The 22,974-nt window shown below is 52.1% G+C and overlaps 1 protein-coding gene across 1 annotated transcript in view; it reads right to left on the bottom strand.

The window, feature by feature from the left end:
- The window catches only part of SH3RF3 (SH3 domain containing ring finger 3), a 368,418-nt gene that overhangs the window by 84,337 nt on the left and 261,107 nt on the right, over window positions 1–22,974 (bottom strand). Inside the window, exon 4 of the mRNA XM_047069059.1 lies at window positions 18,382–18,735. Within this exon, the coding sequence (XP_046925015.1) occupies window positions 18,382–18,735 (354 nt within the window). The remainder of the gene's footprint in view (window positions 1–18,381; window positions 18,736–22,974) is intronic.

Genomic DNA, 22,974 nt, shown 5'->3' on the forward strand with positions numbered 1-22,974 from the left:
CCAAGAAAACCCAGACAAAATGTTTCATGTGACAAAGCATGAGCTTATTTAAAAGCTGCTTTCCCAGGAGAAGATTAACCCCTAAGGAAAACTGATCCTTTGGCAGTGACAGGGGACAGGCATCAGGAGAACAAGCATCTCCCACATCAGACTCCAGGACCTCAAGGCTCCAAGGGTTTATTATGTGGGGATATGGCTGGAGGGGTGGTCCACTTTGAGATGCTTCCTGTTTAGCCTGTGGTGCATGTTAAACCCACTGAGGGAAGGAGTTAAGGGCCAAAAGAGGGATCTGGGCCACAAAATGATCTTGCTGAGGTGATTTCTGCACAGAGAATCCTACAGACCTAGCCATAGGGGCAATACTGTCCCAAGCCCCTCATCACTCACCTTGCCCCTCCTGCCCCAGCCCTCCCCAGGGAAGCATGCGTCTTCCTGGTCAGAGGTATCAGATGCCACAGGGAGTTAAACAACGTACCCCCAAAAGAAATGCCCAAGCCGTAGCCCCTGATATCTGTGAAGGTGACCTTGTTTGGAATAAAGGTCTTTGCAAATATAGTATAAGGTAGGGGTCCTGAGATGAAATGACCTTTCATTACAGTGGGCCCTAATTCCAGTGACGAGTGTCCTTATAAGAGACAGAAGAGGAGAAGAGAGACACCCAGAGGGGAAGCAAGGCCATGTGAAGACAGAAGCTGATAGCAGAGTGATGTAAGGAATCCAGGCAGCTGCCAGAAGCTGGGAGAGATTCTCCTTCAGTCTCCAGAAGCAACCAATCCTTGCAACACCTTAATTTTGACCTTCTGACCTCAGAACTGACAGAGAATAACTTCATGTTGCTTTGAGCCACATGTACCTCTTTGTGGTACAGTTACAGCAGTCCCAGGAAACTGACACAGATGGGGATGCCTAGGGGTATCTGGAGGAGGGTGGCATCTATGCCCCTCAAAGTCAAGAGAGCCAGGGCTCTCCTCCCTTCCTTGAGGGTCCCCTCTAGGCTTCCCACCAAGGGACAGGACAGGGATCCTAGAGGAAACTGGATGCAGATGAACAGGGAGCCAGGCAGGCTTGAGAAGAACCCTCAGGAGCTGCTAGTGCCTTGGCAGAGGCAGCGGGGGAAGCAGGACACAGGGGGGCTGCCCACAGCTCTGGCTGGCAATGATGGACATGTCACCACGTGTGGTCCTCGGATGGGTGAAGGTCACTAGAAGCGGAAATTACAAAAATGGAATGAGAGATGCACCTGGAACACATTCCAGGAAGGCAGAACAACCCTACCAGTCAAGTGACCACCACGTCCCTTGCATGCTTGCATGGAGGGGTGAGGGGAGCATTTCTCCTCAACCCCCTGACCAGTTCTGACCTTGCTCAGCTCTGTGTGCTCCCGGCGACCTGTCGCTACCCCTCTAGGCAGTCAGCTTCCCTCCTCTAGCAGGGACCAGGAAAGGTGCCAGAGACCACATCACATCTGCAACCTCTAACAAGGCAGAAAGGCTACTTCTTGTTTGGACAACGGGGTGCCTGGCAGAATGAAAACATGTAGGCAGGAGCACACCTTCCCTTGTGTCTCCCAGGTAACTCCAGGTCTCAAAGGACTTCCTATTCCTGCAAGATGGAACTTGGATTTTCAAAGACAGCCCCTCCACAGATTGTGTCCCTGTGGCTGACCCATAGACCGGCGTTTCCAGAGTGATGTATGGGAGCCAGGCTGAACAGAGGGAGACTTCTGCCTGCTCATCACACCTGCCCTCCCTTGGAAGGGAGACAGAGACCATCAAGGCTCAGGATTGTTTCCCTTTGGGATAGTTGTCAGTGGAGTTCACTGCAGCTGGCCAGACCGTCCTCCACAGAGCTTCAGGCAGGAGCCAGAGAGTGCCCTCCATGGGTGTGGCCACCTGGCTCCAGGCACCCCCAGAGTATGGAGGACACACAGCTCTCCTTGTATGGTCATGGGAGAAAGGTTAGGGCCCTTTACTCACTCACTGTAGCAGGTGTGGGGCAGGAGTGGCACCACATCGGAGGTAGTTGGCAGATGTTGGTATACATGTCCAGCGGGCAGCTCATCAACTGAGCAAGGTCACAACTGGTGAGTCAATGCGGAATGCCCCCCTTGCCCCTCATGCAGGCAGGGCAGTGTGTGACAGGCAGTCAAGTTGTAGAGTTGTTTTGCCCGGGTAGGTCATGTTCTAGGTGCTCACTGACCTCTGCTGATCACCCAACTTGTCAGGACTGGCTCAGGGCACAAACATGCCCTCTGACCCCAGTGTGGGGTTCACTGTGGGGGATAAGCATTGCACATGTCACGATAGATGTGGGGGTCCCAGAAAATGCAGCAACATACTGCAGGGATGTCACCTGGGGGCCAGAGAGGGCTTTATAAGCAGTAGGCAGGCCTGTTCGGTGAGGTGGTGAGGGTTGGGCAGGTGAGGAAGGAGCACAGAGGCCTGCCCAGCAAAGGCTGAGAGAAGCAAGCTTGGCATGCTTGAAACACTGGACAGAAAGGAAAGGCTGGGGTGACAAGGGGGAAGCACCCAAGTGCTGTAGAGCCAGGCCATTCATGGCCCCCTGGGCCACTATGTGAATTCTGGTCTTTGCCTTGAGGGCAGAGATGCCCTGGAAGGTGATGGGAGGAGGGTGGTGAGAGCAGACCTGCACTTTACAGGGGACCACAATGTCTCAGCCATGCAGAATGCTGCTGAAAAGCCAAGTCAGTTGAAGGGCAGGAGGATCCCTTCAACATGGGGATGTAGGCATGCACATTGTGTTTATAGGGCTGGTGGCTGGTGCTGCTGGGTGACCCAGGTGGTTCATGCTCCCTGCCCCCACTTCCCAGGACACACACAAATGATATGGGTGTGTGCAGGATTCACATTCCCTGCAGCCCTCTGCCCTAGGCCCAAGCAGGTTGACCCTTGATCACTCCCTGCTATCCTGTTGTGTCATACAGCAAATCCTGCTTGGCTGTGGCCCTTGTGACATGGCCGTGCAGTGTGGATGTCCTGAGTGGGGCTGCCCAGCTTACAAACTGGGGAAAGCAACTGGATGGGATAAGGAGCTTGTGGGCCAGAGCACTTCCTACACAGCCCCCCGTCCTAATTTGGGCTTATGGACAAAGCTCAGTTCTGCAGAGGGAGGTGGGGGGGTGGTGAGGGAGGAAGCCTGGTGACCCAGCAGTTTCCTGTTGGTAATGAATACAAAAACATCTGAACGAGGCAGAATGAAGGCACAGACAAGGATCTCACAGCCATGTTTTTTATAATATGTAAAACCTGAACTATGAAGCAGATCAAATGTTCCCCCGTAGAGGCTTTGGTGGCAGATGATGGCATGGGCCCCACAGAGCCATATGATGGGAGGATGTGTAGGGTCCATCAAAAGATGCATGTATTGGGGCACCTGGGTGGTTCAATTGGTTAAGCGTTGACTCTTGGTTTCAGCTCAGATTATGATATTGCGGTTTATGATCTGAGCCTGACAATGGGGTCTGTGCTGACAGCATGGAGCCTGCTTGGGATTCTCTCTCTCTCTCTCTCTCTCTCTCTCTCTCTCTCACCATCCTCTGCTTGCTGGGCTCTATCTCTCTGTCTCAAAATAAAGATTAATTTTTTTTAATGTTTATTATTTTTCAGACAGAGAGATACAGAGAGCAAGTGGGGTAGGGGCAGAGAGAGAGAGAGAGAGAGAGAGAAACACAGAATCTGAAGCAGGCTCCAGGCTCTGAGCTGTAAGCACAGAGTCCGACGCAGAGCTCGAACCCACAAACCTGATCATGACCTGAGTTGAAGTTGGTTGCTTAACCGACTGAGCCACCCAGGTGCCCTGAAATAAATAAACATTAAAAACAAGATGCATGTATTTCCTTGAAAAAAGGTCTGGAAATTTATGTATCAAATGATAATACTGGTAATTAGGGTATTTGGAATTTGGGGTAATTTTTTAAAAATCTGTAAGTTCAAGTTTTTCATTTTAATATCAATAAGTGGCCATGATTTTCTGATACATTTTCTGATACATATAAAAAGAATAACAGGGCTGGCTTAAGTCACACTCTGGTTGATGGTGATTCCATGCTTTCCTGGATTCCACACATGCCATCTTTGTAGCGATGCCAGGAGCCTTCAGATCTGCAGGGTGACCCTTCAAATTGCCCACCAGGTGACTATTGGCAGCAGCACGTAGGCAGAGGGCATCTGCTGGGCAGCAGGAGCCACAAGGACACAAGTAACTGACTTAGAGCCCAAACCCATGACCCTGCTTTCATCAACATGCCTCCTGTCCAAATAAACTCTCCTGAAACAGCTAAACCAGTCTAAACCAGCCCCTCACATGCAAAGCACTGCTGACCCAAAGTGGGGACAGCTCTGAGTCTTGCTGTGCCTGTAAAGCAACCTGCCTGGGGTCTCTACTGCCCAGTGTCCTTAAGGCACTCAAGCCAAAATCCAGCAGAAGGCAATAATGTCTGTGGCCAGGAGAGATGGAGAAGATTGACTTCCACCTGCTGGGCAGTGGGAAAGGCTGGCTGGGACTGTGGGCTGGGCCGGAGCTTGTGGCCTTGGGACTCCAGACCCCATCTTTGCTGGCATCTGCCAGCTCCTCTGGACCACACACAGGACACTTCATATGGCAGAGTGTCAAGAGGCCCAGGGAGACTATGGGGCTGCCCAGGCATGTGAAGCTACCTGAGATGCAGGACTGCACCTAAATAAAGCTGGAGGGGAAAGGCCTTCTGACAGCTTTGCTGGAAACCTGGCCTCCCGGTGAAACTTGGTATGTCTGATGCTACAAAGAAAATACATGGGATTGCACAGCAAACCATTACGTGGAGCTGGAATGGAGGTGTAGAGAGAGGTAACCCTTGTGAAAGTGTTTTTTCCCAAAGGTCAAGATGGAGAATAGCCAACACTGATGCTCTGCAGAGTGTGTGTTCCCATCTTGCTCCTCTATGCAGTGCAGCGCAGGGCCCAAGGAAAAAGGCCTTTCGGGACATCTGCTGAGTAGTGGCTACACCAGGCAGGGATCTACCCTCAGGAACCTAAAAACCGAAAAGTGTGACTTTCTGATGAAGACGGGGTATTCACCCATCCTGCTCTGAATCAGGCCTTTGTTTTTGTTACTATCAGTAGGAGGTGATGAGAAATGTTGCTGGTGGCAGCAGGTGGACAGGGTGACCCCATTAACAGCCCAGCTGTGCACAACTGAGGACCACATGCCCAGCTGAGGAGAGCATAACCGATGACATCGTGGTGCCTCTTGAGGAGCCCTGAGGGATAGCCAGGGAGCTGCTAACCCCTGGGCAGGTATCACAGCATGAAAGGGGCTCTCCTTTAAGTGATTTTGATTAAAAATTCATGAGTACAATGCATCCCACCAGGTTCCGTATCATTAGCATCCTGCCAAGGCCTGGGAGGCACCGTGCTGATGAAGGCACTGCTACACCCTTACTGCATCACTCCCAGAACACACGGAACAAGCAGAGTTTAGTTTGAGGTAGATCTAACGCAACACTAGGGTGTCTTGTGCCCCTTGCCCTCTAGCTCTGACCATTCTGGATGGGGCTTTCTGGGCCTTAGGACTGGGGCCTGTTTCCTCCTGCCAAGAGCCATGTTGCTGATAACTGCTTTGATTTTTCATGGCTTAATTTTAAATGATTCTGGGCCTTAAGGGATTAGTGAAGTCTTGGCAGAAGTGAGAGAAATCAGGCAGGGATAAAAATAAGGAAGGAGAAGCAGCGACAGCCACTTTCAGATAAAAATAATTGGGAATGAGGCCCTCAAACAGATATTCTCCCTGTCTCCGAGGTCAGCAGGTGGACATCTCTGCCCTGACTTCATAGCCCAGCCCAGCCCTGTGTACCATGGAGCTGCACCACTGGTCTGTCACAAAGAAGGTCTTTGACTCTGATAAAGCACGTTCATATCATACTCTTTTTGGATGACTCTATATCAGACAAAAGCTGGGGTTCATCCCAGGCAGGTGAGCACACATCGATCTGGGGGAGCCAGCCAACAAGAGGATCCTTGGAGCCACTGACCCTACAGAATGTATGACTCCAGAAATCCCTTTGGACCTAATGTTCAAAAATACAGTCCACAAGCTTTTAACAGGAGGCAAGTATATGTGGGGTCAGCTGGCTGGGTCAGAGGTCAGAGGTGATGCCCCCATCAAATAAAACTGACCACAGTATTAGCAAACAGGGGGATAGCATGCCAAGGAGCCTAGTAATGCTGCTCCCTGGTGCCACTCATACCCACTGCCCTCCAAGGACATGCATGGGTCAGGAGGCTGCAGCACAGGCAGGCTATGTAATCCTGCGATCAAGGCAAACTGCCTTTGATCTTCCAGGCCTCCTTTTCCCACCTATAAAAGACAGAGCCACCAAGACAGCATGGGTGAGTGGTTCATACACCCCTGGAGTGGGCTATCACTTCTTGTGGTGGCCTGTATATCTCTTCATAGTATTCTGGCCTCTGCTGGTGGGAAGCCCAGCGTCAGTTTCTGGCTGCAGTGTGGAGGCCATGGACCCCTGATTCCAAATTGTCAGGTTGTTACCAGACACCAGAGGCCCAGAGGTGCATTTTAATGGGGCCCCTGAGTGGTACTGGAAAACAGGCCATTTTATTTTCCTGCTGGGATTAGTAAGAGGGAAAAAGGGGGTCTGTGGTTGGCAGGCTGTATGGGGGCTCCAAGGCGCTTTCCTGGATACACTGGCACAGACTAATACCCTGAGAAAAACATCTCCTTGTTTTAATTTTTAATATGAGTCCAGAAAACACTGTCATCACCCCAAGGAGCAGTGAAATGAGCATGTTTTATTCATCACACACTACCACTCTGTAACACAGAGTGTAAATCATACTCTTAGGAACGTGCTTTCTAAAGAAAACTTTAGAATGAAACATTTTGGCCTGATTCTTCTGCTTGCCTCAAAAAAAGAACCATAAACAGCTTGCAGGGCCAGAGGGTCCAGGGATGCCTCCCCACACCCTGGCCCAGGGGATTTGGGCTGGGGGGCCCAGCAGGGCTGGGAAGGGCAGGGGCCTGGGCTGGATGTGCTCGTGCTGATAGCTCGAGGTCAAGGGCCAAGGAGCTTGAACAAGATGGTCTGTCCCAGGAGAGAGAACGGGCCATGCTTTGTGCCCACATAACCTTCACTGCTCTCTTGTTGGCACTCAGGAAAGCTGGCTGACTGCCCAGAATGGAGTCCTCAAGGAGGCCTCCATTCAACTTGAATACTGCCCCCTACCCATTATCCTCCCTGCAGGAACTTGGATTTGCTCACCAGCATCTGACCCTAGCATCTGAGCTACTGACTCCAGGTCTTCATGAACAGGCCCCTCACTTAGTCTCCATGGTCTTCTCAGGGGTTGACAGACTCACCTGCCGCTCAAATCTGGCTATCCCCTTATTTTGTAAATAAAGTGTTAATGGCATCCAACCACACCACCCATTTGCTGCTTTCACCCACAAGGGCCTAAGTGAGGAGCTGTGACAGAGATCACATTGCCCACAAAGTCTAAAATATTTATTATCTATCTAGCCCTTTACTGAAAAGAGTTTGCCAACCTCTGCTGTAGGTGTCTATAGTGAAAGGATGAACTTCCAGCATCTGCTCTCATCTTACTGGATCAAAAAGCCACAGCTGTGCCAAAACCTCTTAACAAGGCATCCCCAGAACATTCTTAACCAGAATGGCCAAAAAAGAGGGGTAGGATATTGGAGAACAGTATCCGCAAAGTGGCTCTAGGTTAGGAGATAAAAATCAGCTTGCTTGATGGTCTCAATTGCAGGAAGGTGCCAGGAGCTCCTGTGGACCACCCCGCCCCCCACTTCTTTGTGTGAGCCTGTAAGACCCAAGGCATCTTCATCCGGCTTTGCACAAAACGTATATTAGTCATATCCCAACAACCTATCTGTTCTGCCTTCAAACAGAAGGTGCCTCCAATATAGTGAGAAGCTGCAAGAGGGACAAGCTTTGAGAAACTCTTTCTCCTCAACTCTAATTCCGTGTGTCTGTCCATCCACCCATGCTTCTGAAAGCCCCCTTCACAGAGGCTCCACACCAGGCACTAAGGGTGCAAAAGGGGCAAACAGACCTGTCTTAGCGAATCTCACAGGCTGTGATAACATTTTGAGAGCTGGTGGCTCTCCTGGCCCAGTTGTACAAGCTTAAGGGACAAGCGGGAGGGCTGATCAGGGAAGGCTGCAAGAGTTTCCCACTCCTCACTGCATCCAGATGATGCCTGGGGAGTGGGGGCAGGGAAAGGGCAGCAGGGTATGCTCTGGCAAGTGGCTGTGGCTGGCTAGGGCAGGGGGTAGGTAGCTAGGAGATCAGGGGCAGGTGGCAAAGTTCTGAACCTCTTCATGGCCCTCCTACCAAGAAACAATGTACCTTTGTGCCTGAGCCTTGATGGAAAGTGGAAGACTCAGGAGGATGCCAACCTCAGTGATCCTTGGTGCCCATTCTTGCCTCCTTTCCTCGTTTCCTTCCAGAAGCAAAGCCACCCTTCTTCTTCTGATCTGCCATGGCCCTTCCTTTGTGCTCATCTATGGAGCTTCCTACTTTCTACCTTCCATGGCATGGATCTATGTTCTTATCTCCTGATGGCTGTGTGGGTCCTAGAGGCTGGGGTCTATGAGGAAACCCTTTTTATATCTGCCACAGGCTGCTGTTTTTGTTGCTCTTATTTGTTTGCTTATTTTTAAGAGAGAGAGAGAGAGAGAGAGAGAATCTTAAGCAGGCTACCTTCTCAGTACAGAGCCCAACACAGGGCTCCATCCCACAGCCCTGGCTGAGATCGTGACCTCAGCCAAAATCAAGAGGTGGTCACTCAACCAAATGAGCCACCCAGGTGCCCCCACAGGCTGCTGCTTTAACAAAAGCTCACCAAACTTGAGAGGCTGGATGGAGGGAACCAGTAGCTCACCTGCATTTCTGGGCCAGCACATGCCCACCCAGAGCCCCTGGGTGCTTACCAGGTGCCAAGGTGACACCAGGGACCTTCCCTGATGTGTCCCTCCCTCATCCACCAGCAGATGGTCTGAGGCACAGAAAGAAACTGTGGATATGGAAGCTTCTGTCTTGTCATAGCAGCAAAAGAAACATGGTTGGCACTTGATACCACAGATGAAGAGCCTGGAAGCTGATGAAAACAGCCAGGCCACAGTTCTCTGTCCCTACCTTGAAGGCACAGCTGGTAAGTCAGGGACACACAGCAATTCCCAGATTTGCAAAAGAAAGCACTCCTTGCACAAGGTCCTCAGGATGGGATTTTTTATTTCATCCCATGTTCACTTGGTACTGTTTTTTTTTTCTTGGCTCCTTCTAAAAGCATGGAGTTAAATCTGTAACTTTCTGAAAATGCTAACAATAAGCATGAGCGCTCTGCCCTGCAGGTGAGTGACAGAGCCTGGGGGCTGCAAGGCCATTAGCACAGAGCCACCATCACTTCCATCAGTGCTGCCCCCTGAGCTTCTTCCCCGTCAGAGCTGTGTCCCGTGGTAGAGATAAGATCCAGCCTGTAAGAGCAGCTTTGCGGAGAGCCCCTGCTGCGTGCCCCTCTGATGGCAGGTGGTGGCGGGGCGGGGGGGGGGGGGGGGGGGGGGCGGATCTTAAAGATGCCCTGGAAGCTTCCAAGTGGAGTTCTCCTAATTACTTCTCAGATGCAGGAAGACACTCGAGGGGTGTTCCCTTTTGATGTTTTCCCTGAATGTCAAATACATCCCCTTCCATTGATTTCGAAGGGCATTTTCCTAATCTCAAGGGTTTCTGTTTGCTTATGGGAAGTTGATTTGTAAGCCACACATGGGGTCTGATGAAGGAATCTATTCTTGGCTCAATGGGGTTAGCCTGAGTGTGACGCTGGCCCCTTCACAGAGAGAGCCCAGAACTGGAGAGCCCTTCCCAAATGTGGAGTGCTCCATCCCACAGAACCAGTGTGCACCACACGGACAGTCCAACAACCACCAGCATCAAAACGTGGCCTGTGGGCTTTATAAGTGTCAGCTCCTCCCGTTGTCCAGTTCTGCCTCTTCAGGCCTCCCAGCCCCTGTGGTAAGCAGTTAAACACTCACAAACAGATACACTGCTGGGCGCAGTGGTGTCATGGGGCTGTTCACCTCTCCTCCCCACAGGTACCCACTGGACTCCGCCTCCCCACCCTCTGCAAGTAGAGCAGGGCCGCTGCGAATTTCCCTCCCCTGCCACAGTGATGAGACACTCTAGACCAGAGGTCAGCAAATGTGTTCTGTACTGGGCCAGAAAAAGTCATATAATCTCTGTTACAGCAACACAGCTCCTCTGTGTGGCTTGAAACCAGCTACAGATGATGTGTGAATGAGCAGGGGGCGCCATGTTCTACAGAAAACTTTATTTACCAGTTTTGGCCTGTGGGTGTCTGCTGGTGTCCCGGGAAGAGAAGAGAGCACCGTGGGTCAGCTAGACATGCAGAGTGGGTGGGAAGTAAGCCTCCGAGGGTTTGGGGCTGCTTGTTACCGTAGCATGACCTGGTTCACACTGGCTGATACTGGGCCACTCCAGAGCTATGTGAGCCTTGGAGGTCCCTCAGGCAGTCTGGTGGTGACTTTACTCACTTACTTGGATTCCTGTTTGGTTTATGAGGGAATAGTTCTAAAATGTGACTAATCACCTCCTAATGTGATCCAATGATCTCTATGAGCAAATAATTGGATTTTAAAAATTGGAGTTGGCCTGAATAGCTTCCTTTCTGTCCTCTCCTCTGATAACCCTCCCTCTCCCAGCAGAAAGGAGACACATGAGTGCTGCTTCATTATTCACGAGGAACTGAGCTGACCCTCTGACCTCTCCAAATGGCAGGGAGAAATAATTCATAAAGGGTGCAAATGTGAGCAGGGCAGGCCATCTGAGGCTCAGCCGACCATGTACCCCTGGGAGTCCCTCAGCTGGTCACCTTGCAGCTGTACCTCTCTGCAGCTGACATGGATCGTGAGCCTTCAGGGAGCTGGTAGCAGTGGTGGGGAGGGGGGCACATGGCATTTCTGGCATTACATTAAGTGTGAAAGACCGCTCAGTATACAGTGCAGCTGGCACAGGCCCTATGCCCACCCAAGGAAAAACCATATGGGTATGAACTCTGCTACAGGCCAGGTGCCACGATACAGAAGTGAATGACAACCAGTCCCCACCCTAAAAGACTTGAAGCTAAGGGGAGCAGCCATATACACAAATGAAGGCCACACCTTCCATGATAAATGTATGCAAAAGTCCTGAAGGCACAGAGGAAATGATTGGGGGAAGGTGTCCTGGAGCCACGGGAAGCTATGGAGGGGAAGTGACTGTTTCAGATGGCTGCAAAGGGTGAGCAGGAATTTCCCATCCAGGGCTGTGTCTGGGTGTTGTGTTGGGGGCAGGATGAGAGGGGAAGAGGGTGAGCAGGAAGCAGACAGGACGGGCATAGGTATCAGTCTTGGTGGGGGGTGAGCCTGAGCTTGCCAGTGTGGGGTGCACAGGCTGCAGGTCTGGGCAGCCAGCATGGGAGTGGACAGTAACTGAGCAGGGGAGGCTGGAAAGACAATCTGGGGCTAAGTCTGAATGGCTCTGCAGGCCAAGCTAAGAACTTGGGAGTTTATCCTAAGGCAATGCAGTCTCCAGAAGCATTTGTGGAAAGATCAGCCCAATTACATATGGATTCCAGAGGGAATCCCAGAAGCAGGGAGTTAGGAATCAGTTGATGCCAAGTTGGTGAGGGCTCAGAGAAGCCTGAACCAAGGCAGAGTGGGTGCCACGGAGAGAAGGACCCCAGTGGTGGGGCTGGGACTGCTGGGCTTGCCCGACATCCACGTGCTTCTCCACATGTCCCAGCCTCTTGAAGTTAATCTGGGGCTGAGTGTCCAGTTCTAGTGAATGAACTGAGAGGGGAGGTGATGAGTATTATCTCCAGGCTGAGGCAGTTAAGTGCACAAGGGCTTCCTCTCTAGGCCCCTCTTCCTGCTGGAGGCCATGTGCTGTAGAAGACACAGCTACAAGAGGAAGCAGGCTGGACACCATGAGCATGCCATTCAGGAGGGCCACCTGACCCACTGCACAAATGCATGATAAATGCTCCCTGGGTTAAACCACATCAGCATCAGGAATTGTTTGTAACAGTGGATGATCTACTTCATCCTGACTAATGGCATGAGAGAAATACTTCAGAATTGGAGCTGACACCTCCTTGGATGGCAGAGGTGACAGGGAGAGCAGAGTTTGGAGGACACAGGGTCTTAGCTTCAGGAATCTGGAGAACAAAGAGAAGGAAATAGGTGTGAGGACAGAAGAGAATATTCTCTCCTGACATGGATTGATATGGAGTACCTCTCCAGGGGAAGCTGGCAGGTAGCAGGAGGAAAGAATCTATAGTTGAATAAGGTCTGGGGAGGCAGAGTTTAAACAGTTTGGGGGTTAGCTGTTGGCTGGATGAGAACCCCCGGGTATGTGTGTGGGACAGGAAGAAAAGGCCAGGGGAGCACTGATGTTCACATGGAAGTTGGAGGAAGAGGGTCCAAGGGTGAGCAAAGTGCTCAGAATTTCAAGAAGGGTCCCAGAATCAAAGCGAAGAGAGGCTCAGGAGGGGAGTATTGCCCACAGTGTCCGAAGCTGCTGGATGCCAGCTGGGGATGTGGCGCAGGGACATAGGACCTGCTGGTGGCCTTGCAGGCCACAGGCTGGGTGTGGGCAGCAGGGGTGGAGGTAGAGGTCAGACTGCAGAGCTGAGTGCATCCACTGTGAGATGGAAGAAGTGTGTTCCCAGAGGAGGGAAGAATGAGAGGCATTTAGAGGAGATAGCCATGCTCCTTCCCTTAATGGTTTCAACGTACTGATTCTATAGGTCAGTTGGGGAATCTGAAGCCTAGCATCCTTGTTATTTAGGCCATTCTTTTGTTTTGGGTCTGAAGGAAGCATTTATATCAGGTGGCCATCCATCCCTATGCAAGATCCTATGATAATTTTTTGCTAGATATAAGCCTGCATTTCCTGAACTGGAGCTAACCACAGTGGTCTTAGACAATTGAAGGCAGGAAGAAATAAATGCATTACTTGTAATGATAATAACGACAAATAAGAGTCAACAAGGCCTCCAACAGTCACTGAGAGAAGACCAGCAGGAAGGAGAAGGGCCGACCCTCTTCCACCTTACCCGCTGCGGCCATAGCCTGGCTCTGCACCTCCAGGAGGGGGAGGGCCGGGTACAGGCAGTCACCTGGACACTATCCTTCCAGTCCCTGCCTGCTGTGCCTCGTCCCTGTGCCCCAGCTCTCCAGAACTAACCTCTGGGGCCGAGTCTAGAGCCTCAGGATTCCCACATGGTTCACAGAAACCTCATGAGAAGGCTGTTGTCTGACAGCACACTTCACGGTGAGAAAGGTGCACAAATTCCAGAACCTCCCACATTCCCACCCTCCTATCAAGTTCCAGACTGGGGGAGGATGTGGAATTGGTGCCTTTCAACTTGGGCCAGAGTCAAAACATTCTTCCTGTTCTGCTTGAGGACTCCCTCCTCTGACCTGACCTGACCCTACATAACCACTAGGTTTCTCTTTTTCTTCTCATCATGGCCTTTTCTGCCTTTACAGGGTCAGCATCAAAACAACCTCAGCCACAAGTCTCTTTTTGTAAAGGGCCAGAGAGTCCACACTTCAGGCTCTGGGCTATTTGTTCCTCTCCTTTTCCTGTCCATCCTCTTCATTTCCTTTTTGAAAACAACCCTTAAAAACATGCAGATTATTCTTAGTGCCAGAGCCATACAGAAGCAGCCCTACCAGGCACAGTTTGCCAGCCTCGGGCCCAGTACAGCATCCTGGCTGCACAGCTGACTCACCTGCAGAGCTTTAAAGATCTCCAGGGGCAACATGACATCTTTTTTGGCCTTCCCTCCACCAGCATAGGAGTATGCATCCCCTGCCTGTTGCTGTGACAGCACACTGGGCCCTCATCTTGGCTTTGAGAAGGGAAGAAAGTTCCTCAAACTCCAGGGAAACACTGCCTCTCTGGGTGGGGCATCTGAATGAGGCCCTTGAGCAGACCTGAGCCCACCTGGCCTGGGGGCCTAGTGTGGCTCCCAGGCCCCAGTGACTGTTACATAGCATCCCTGCACAGTGACTGTTACACAGTATCCCTGTACATAGACCTGGCTGATACAACGTGCCAACCCTCCCTCTCTGACTCAGGGGTGGGTCCCGGATTGGAAGGTTTTAAAAGCCTCCTCAGGTGGCATGGCACACACCAAATAGGAATCCAGGCAACCAGGATCCATAGCTCTGTCCCACAGCAAAGCCTCACAGCCTCCTTTATGTCTCCTCCACTGTCCCCCTCAGGAGCAGGGACCTGGCCTTCCCTGCTGATGGGCCTCTGGTACTGCACACAGGTCCTGCACAGAGATGACCATACCACATTTTCTGTAGAAAGCCTCTAGACACCACCCTCTGCAGCTCAGTGAAGGTAAATATTGTGGGGTGACCAGCTATCCTTCTGTGCCTGGATGGTCCTGGTTTTAGCACTTAAGTCCTGTGTCCTGGGAACCCTGAAGCACCATGTGCAATGGGACGCTGGTCACCCTGTATAGACTTAGGGCCCAGGTCTAGGCATGGCCTGTGAAACATCCTGGAGTGTGAGAAAAGGGCTGTTGCTGGTATCTGAGGTGCTGGTTCTTCTCGCTGCATGCAGTGGGCCAGGAAGCTCTCAAGTCCCCAGACCCAGGCCACACCCCAGACCAGCCACCTCAATGCTGTGGGGCCAGGGCTGTGCTGGGGGCACGTTCAGACCTCTGGGTGACTGGAACATATTTCACCAGATTCTGGGAGGGATGCTTGGTTTCTCTGGTGGGTTCACGACACAAGGGACCACACCCCGCCTGGTCTGGTTGTCACTGGGGACAGACCACTGAGTGGCTGACAGTCGGGGGGACATAGGCTCATGGGGATGCTAATCAAGCCCAGACTTCCTAGAAAGGAGGTGTGGCTGCAGGCAGTCTTGGCATCACCCACCCTTTCATCTACCTGTGGCCTTCCAGCACCTCCAGGGTCCAGCAAAGTACACAGCACAGGGAGAATTTCAGAGCAGAGCAATGGCCAGAATACATGAGGCTGGGAGCCCTGGGAGCCCTATCTGATGTCTTGGGGCTGGTGATCCATTCCACGATTCTCTGAGCAACAGGGAGAACCACCACAGCCAATAACATGCCCACTGAGAAAAGGCAATCTGGTGCTCTCATTTTACCCTCTCAACGCCTGCACCATTGCTCCATTTAATACACGAGAAAACTGAGGCTCTGGGAGAAGAGATGGGACAGCTTTTCTAGGGTCAAGAGGACAGTGTTGAACCTGGCTCTCTCTAGTGGCAGCTCTCTAGGCTCAGAGAGGTTCAGCAACTCTCCTAGGTGCACAGCTAGTGAGCAGGGCCCCTGGTCCTCCCCCTGAAATGCCGCCCTAGACTGCATGACACCAGGTCCCAGGCTGAAAGAGAAAGGGGAGGAGAGAGGTGGACAGCCTTTATAGAGCACCAGCTGCTCTCAGCAGGGACTGCCTGGCATTTTCCCTCTTCATCTCCTTGGGCCTGAGGTCAGCCCCATACATTTACAGAAGGGAAAGCTAAGGGGTTACGTGATGTCCATGTCCTAGACTCACGTCCATGCCAGTCCCAATGGGAGCTGGGGTGCAGGGAGGGCTGTCAGAGGAGCACAGCACTGAGATATTACTTATGCCCTCTGGGCCTCAGTTTCCTCACATGTGACTGAAAATAATTCAATCTCACTGGCTCTCCTGATGGTGGGATGTGCCATGAAGCCCAGACAAGGGAGGTGAGATCAGTACAGAGGAGGAGGTAAGGATGGAACAGGGTTGCCAGGGGGTGTGGAAGCGAGCCCCAGACCACACACACCCCGGATATCACTCCACGGACAGCCATGCACCTTGTACTCTGCTGGGACCCCATAGCTTCAGGCTTAATGGTGCTCACCACATTTCGTCTCAAAAGCAGGGAAACAGCTACCATATTTTAGAGCCATTTCTATAGAAACCACAGCCCCCACACTTCCTTTCCACTTTAAAAAGGAACACAAAAGGGAGAGAAAAGAGTCAGTGATGTTGGTAAGCCCCAACTCAGCTACTGAGGTGCTCCCTTGTCCATGTATCTCACCTCTTCAGAGCATATCACCCACACTGGTGTGTGTGTGTGTGTGTGTGTGTGTGTGTGTGTGTGTGTGTGTGTGTTTGCATTTGGTTCATTTTCCTCCACAGGTTTAGAATCAAGTCAATTATACAAAGAGCAGAGCAGTCATCTCACATTGGGTGGCCCCTTCTGATCTGAGTTACTTCTACACAAGGTAGCATGTCACCTTGGGAGCCTGTCTTGCAGACGCACTCAGCTGGAACTGCTGACCCAAGGCCACACATGCCAGCCTGCCTGGAAGCAGGGACATAGGTCCAGCCGCCCCTTGTCCATCCAGTTGGCTGCTCTTCCAGGACACACAGGCTTGATGCTACAAACTTCCTATACAACACTGTGCCGTGTTCAACCAGGGTTTAATAATTGCTGTTTGACAGCAGTTACTCTTGTTCTCCAGAAGAAAATTCTCTGGGACCCATGACCTAAAGTCATAAAACCTCTGCTCTTGCAGCCCAAGAAGCCCTGGGTGTGCAGGTGAGGGGTGCATACATGTGGGCAGAACTGGCCTTGGTTCTTGATGACCAGCCTTTGTTCTACTCACAGGGGCTAAGAGTTCATCTTGTCAGTAAAGACAGTCTATGCCACAACCTGGATGGCATATTGAGTCTGGAGGGGCCTGAGGGGTCTGGGACCTGACTGGACGCCTGCTGGGGCCAGCACTGCTCTAGGTCCCTGGGCACCAAGGAGTCCAGGTGCTCCTGCTCTGCCATCCTGGAGCCCATCCCCTTATGCCAGCCTGGCACGTGGAGGCCTCTGTTTGTGGATGGAGACATACCCGCAATGATGCTGGATTTCTCCAGGTGCATGATCACAAAGCTCAAGTCTGCTCCCCAAGCACAGAACTCTGGGACTGTGTCCGCCTCCTAGAGTGTGCCTGGCATGGTGGGGAGGAGGTGCCATGTGGCGCTGTGGCCATCTGCAGGATCTGCGCCTAGCACACTACAGCAGCCTGAGTGGTCCTCAGGTGGACCAGGGATGGCTGTCCTGGTGTGACCCATGAGGCCAGCAAAGCCATACCAAGCCTGGAAGGCAGCAGGGTAGGTGGCAGAGTGGGGGTTGGTCTCTGGGTGCAGCTGACCGAGGACAGCAGGCTGGTGCCTGCAAGTCACAGTATGTGGTGGCTCACCTTTAACCCATAGCTGCTCAGTGCTACCCCTTATGTGGGATGGGAGTTAAGTTAATTTGGGATGGGAGATAGGTGGAAACTGCTTTGCTTGACCTCTCACCCTTTCCAATGATCTTTATGAAAGTCTAGAGCCTGCCCATGACTTTTACTTCAAGTGTAACTGTTGGAAAATGAGACCCAGGGTCCCTGCCCTGGGACCTGTCTATAGTAGACTGCAGAGCCCGGGAACTTTCCCTCTGCTCCTGTTAACTGACAAGCTGTGAACAGGAGGGCTGAGAGCAGGTAAGGATAAAGGAAAGGTAGAGAGAACACCAAACCCTGCACTCAGGCATGCAGAGCCCATGTTGTGGAGCAGGAGGAAAGTGCCAGAGAGCTCTGCTGACATCCATTCAGAACCTCCAGGGAACACTGGGGAAGCCTGAGCCTTGGACTTATTGCCCATGAATTACAGGACATAGAGACCAGGATGTATGTAGAGACTAGTATGTAGGGTATGAGACAAGCACTGGCCTGATGGATTGAGAGTAAGTCCCTCCCCTTGCCTTTATCTTACTAGCGTAATGAGACCAGGGACAAATCTAGAAATAGAAGGTATCTGTAAAAGTAAGAAGAATGTAACCAAATAATATAGTTAATTCTGATTCTGAGGTCTGTTGAAAGGGAACAAGGTTAGCAAGTGTTAGAGATGCCAAAAAGATACTAGCACTGAAAACAAACTAAAACCAGACCTACTGCAAGACACAATCACATGGCACTGAATGCACACTGACAAAGGATAACTTTGAGTAATGCGCCAATGTTAATCAAAGGCCATGTCACGGGCCATTGAGAAGCACCTCACACACCTTCTAGATCATCTTCCAGACACTGAGTACCATTCATATGTTTACCAAAGCTTAGGAGGTCCCTGAGGCCAGGCGGGGAGAAGGAAGCCATGATGACCCCAAAGGGCACTGCTGCCACTGTCTTCCTCATGCTGGTTTGGGGATGGGATACGGAGCATACAGCTGACGATGAAGTCATCAGACCTCAGGGCTAGACACCTGGCACCTCCCTGTCCATGCACCGAGGACGTTACCTGGGCAGGAGCACTGCAGGACAGATGAGCCAGGTCACCAATCCTGGCTGCAGCCCGGGGATCGCTGGAGCTGATCAAGACCGGAGCACTAATTTCCATGGAGTGCCTGTGGCTGGTGGCCTGGGAGGACTTGTGTGTCACACTGAGCGCAGTGAAGGAGTGGCGCTTCTTGGCATTCTTCTTGCTGTCCACACGCCGCTGAAAGGCACTGACTGCCCCAGTGCTGCTTAACGTGGGTCCTGGGGCCACACTGGCTGCCGCGCCAGGGTCAGAGGGCAAGGAGGCATGGCAGCCAGATGCAGCAGCTGGGCACGGCTTGTCCATCTCAATGAGCTGCTTGGCTGAGTCATTGAGCTAGGTGAGAAAGACAGAGGAAGGCTTCATTAAATAGAAGTCACACACTCGGTCCTGCTCTCCATGCTCTCAGCCTGTGTCCCTAGTTCAACCCGACAACATATTCATAATCACATAGATCTTTCCAACAGGGCATCCCTGTGAATGGTGCCAGAAACAAACAGAGGCCGCAGGTTACATCTACAGATTTTATTGAGAAGGTTTCTGGAGCAGTTGTTTTTGTCTGCCCCTATGTAGCCCCAACCCTCTCCCAGGCTGCCCATTTCTGGGGTGTGAGGTGCAGATTTGCAGAGGGCATGGGACCGAAGGAGAAGAAGAAGGAACACAGCCATGCACCCCACACTCCCTACGGCAACAGGTTCCAGCCTGCCTTGCACAGTTCTGGCCAGGCTGGCAGGAAAATGCAAGGTGTATGACCAGAATGCACTTCTTAACTGCTGGTGACTGCGCATGGATGCTCTTTGCAGTACCTCCACCGCAGTACCTCTTTGCAGCCTCCACTCAGGCTGTCAAGACCCAGAACTGATGTGACTCCCAGTGCATGAGGAGGCAATACTGTATTGTTTTCCGCAATTCCGTAAGGTACTGCTCCTTCCCTTATCTCCTGACCTGTTCCATAAAATAGAAGGGGCTTTTACAGGGAAGAGTTTGCCTTTGACAAAGTTGGATCCTGGGTGGTGCTCATCAGGAAAGGTGGGACGGGCTGGAGTCCATGAGCAGCCGGTGGTAACTGGGAGTCAGCACTCCATGACGGCTGACACAGGGCTGTGCTGTGGCACCTGAGCCCAGAGGGGCCCTGTGCTCATGGTGGCCTGGGGATCTCAGGTCAGTTACCCTCTATGAGCCAACTTGACCCCTGACTCCACACTTGGAGCAAGTTTTTCATTCCAGGTGTACAATGGAGCTCTTCCTTCTTGGTCTGCACTTGGCTCAAACTAAAGTTGTACTAATGGGGGAGCATGCACTGATGGAAAGAATGAAGGATGAGGAGTGGGTTACCGTGTATACAGAGTGGCCAGGAAGAAGGTATGACATGAGAGAATCAGCTTGGGAGCATCTCCACAAGGTGGGTTAAATAAGTATCATTATGCTAGGTAATGCCTGTAAAATCCCATTCATTTTTCCTCATCTTTTCATATGTGGCATAAGAAATTGAGCCAATGCCAACTAGCCCTCTGGGGAACCTACGGTCGGGAAGTGCAGAGTAAGTCATAAAGGAACACAAGCCTTTGCTTTTTGCTTGCTCCTTAGCAAACAGAAACAGCTACAGGTGTCATGGGCTTGGGCAGGCCTGACATACGGCTTCTGCTAGCACGATGCAGCTCTGCTGGTGCTGGGGAGCAGCAGCCACAGAGACACCTACACCAGTGGGCATGGGTGCCCTAGTCCAGCTTCTTGACCATGAGGCAGCAGCACACGGCTGGATTCTGGCTGCGGCTGAGAGCAGAGAGGACAGAGCTCCTGCTGGCTTTCCAAGGCCAGCTGGGGCTTCATCCCTGCCTGCTCAGTCCTTTCTCTCCACATATCATATTCCAAATTTCCAGCCTATAGACATTAGCTCTGTGTAATTCCTAGGGGCAAAGGCCCTGAGGACGGTCACTGCCAAGCTCCAGTCTGCTTTCCGAATGTGTTCCAAGCACACCTCTCTGGCCTGACATAGAACGGGTGGAAATAGCCAGGAGCCTGCTATGTTCTTGCAGGTGGACAGTGATGTCCCCAGTTCATCCATTTCTTCTTAATGGTCTCAAAGATGAAAGGGTCCCACCACTCTGAAGAAGTTTTCATAAAATTTACTTCAAGATCTGGGCCTTGGCCAGTGTTTTTTCTGTGTGACCACTGAGGCAAGCACAGGCGTGCCTGTCCCTGAGAGATGGGCAAGGAGAGGTCTCCAGTGGCTCATGAGGTGTGGCAGGGGTTGAGGGAAGGATGCTTTCATGGGCAAGCTATCCCCGGGCAGGCCAGTGCTGACCGGTGGCATAGTGCCCTGGATGTGCTCCTGCACGTTGCCCTTGTCACTGCAATAAAACTAGAAAAGAGAATTAGAAAAGGAGAAAGGAGGATCAGAAAGAAAAATGTGCAGTGTCAGACCATCCAGAAGGCTGAGTGGGACCCACCACCCCCTGGGATTTGAGATGCCGGCAGCAGGGTGTCCCCACAGTTCTGCCACAATGCAGTGGGGGTGGGCTTCAGATGTCAGCCATGCACAGGAGGTACAGATAACATTCCCAAAACAGACAGAATGTCAGGGGTCAGTGGGGCTGAGCTGACCAAAAAGCCTTAGGGTCTTGGAGCCCAGAGTTTCAGGGTGTCCAGGCAGAGCAAGCCACCCCATGCTAGGCCCAGTAGGTCTCACATGAGTGCCATGGGGACAGAGGTCGCCCTAGAGTCGATATCCTAGTTAGGGCCTGGGACAGGACTTGGCTTGGTCAGGACTGTCCACCAAGTCTTTCACTAGGGATCGACTATGACATAGGGTGTCCAAGGGAGGGGCCACAAAGGCAGAGATAAGGAACACTGAAAGAGGAAGGGGTACACCAAAGACGAATCTCCCTTCTCCACATTTTGGTCCAGCTCTGCTGCCCTGAGGGAGGGAGCTCCCAGAGTATAAATGGCACCCCATGTGCCCCCCTGCCTCATGCCCTGGCAGGGCACAGCCTCCCCTGCACCAGGGCCACTTCCCAGGCTGAATGGACTTCAGAGGGAGAGAGCCTCCTGCCTGAGAGGTCAGGGGAGGAGGCAGAACACAGGGCCCTCTTGGAACATGAACACAGCTGCAAAACAGGTGGGGGACAGAGAAGGTTGCAGTGAAGCCAAAGTAAAGAACCTGGAGTGCGCAGAGTTCAGTGCTGATGGTAAGGCGCAATCTGAGGTGCCAGTTTAGGGAAGAGGTGAGTCAGCAGAGGCCACTGGGGCAACCCACAGGGAAGAATAGAACTGAGCAGGGTCTTGGTGGCTGCAGAAGGCTCAGATAGGAGTGGGGGTAGGGGAGGGGCTGGGAAGAGCACATCCAGGAAATCCACAAAGGTGGGAGGTCCTCAAAGGCAGGGGGAGGCAAACTGGAACCAGCTGTGGATCTGCACGTCCCTGGTGCAGGAGCCACACACATGTCATAGGCTGAGCCTGGAATGTGGGCTGGATCAAGGGGAGGGAGGGCCATGCCAGAAAGACAGGCCATGCCTGTTCCCACCTGCCATGAAGTCTGACTTCAGGTCTGGGTTAGGAAACCCTCAGCCCTGGGATGGCGGAGGAAATCACTAGGCTCTTCTTCAGCACACACTACTAGGGTTTGCAGCTGGTAGCATCTTGATGAGTTAAAAAAAAAAAAAAGCCCCACTGAATTTAAACAGTCAGAGCAGGTGATGCTTCATGTCCACAATGCCGAGTAGATCACACAAGCAGCAGCGTGGATGTCCGGCTGCCTACAGACAGCCCAGGAACAGGGCCGCAGGCCTGTCAGCATTTCCATTACGAATACCTGCCTTTCAGAGGGAGGTTTTGAAAAACTCACTGTAGGCCCCAAAATGTGTGATCTAAATCCAGGATTATTTCCTTTGAAATGTTTCTTCCAACCAGGCTCAGCTGTTTTTGCTCTATTTTATGACTTTATTCATTTGCTTCCTCAACAGTGTTAGCTCACAGAACAAACCAGTGGCTGCTGTCTTCCATGGCCCTCCATGGGGTTGGCCTCCTGGAGTCCAGCATTCTGCACCCATGCTGAAGGGCCAAGAGGAACACAGAGAAGCAGGAAGTACCAGAGACAATGACTTTCATTTACCAGCATCAGAGCACAGCCTCAACCCTTTCTGCCGTGTGTCTCCATGTAGCATGTTATTATGCAGACATAACGGCACCAATAATGCCCAAGGCTGGGCTAAAATAACTCTGTTCTTCCCCAGAGCAGCTGATCTGGAGTGTCTCACTTAGCTGCCCCATGACTCTGCTGAGTATTAGAAACTCCAGGATATCCGGGCACTGACAGAGCAGGTGGGTGCACGTCCTAAACACACAGAGCCATGATGTGAGGTGATGTCACAGCCAGCAGCACCACAGGGGCTGGCCCTGGCAGTACCCTGCTCACCAGCAGCCGTATGGCTCATCCCAATGCTGGCCGGTCCTCAAGACGTCTGCCTAGCAGGCTGCTCACAGCCAACCATGCTGCCCTCCTTCTTGATGGCGACGAGGGTGTGGGGGTAGCATGCCTCTCTCACTCATGCCCACCGTGGGCACTGAAAGGGAGGG

Source organism: Lynx rufus, unplaced genomic scaffold (assembly GCF_022079265.1).
Source record: "Lynx rufus isolate CCGP_SWC_20201006 ecotype Redwood Valley unplaced genomic scaffold, mLynRuf1.p SCAF_8, whole genome shotgun sequence".
Classification (NCBI taxonomy): Eukaryota; Metazoa; Chordata; class Mammalia; order Carnivora; family Felidae; genus Lynx; species Lynx rufus.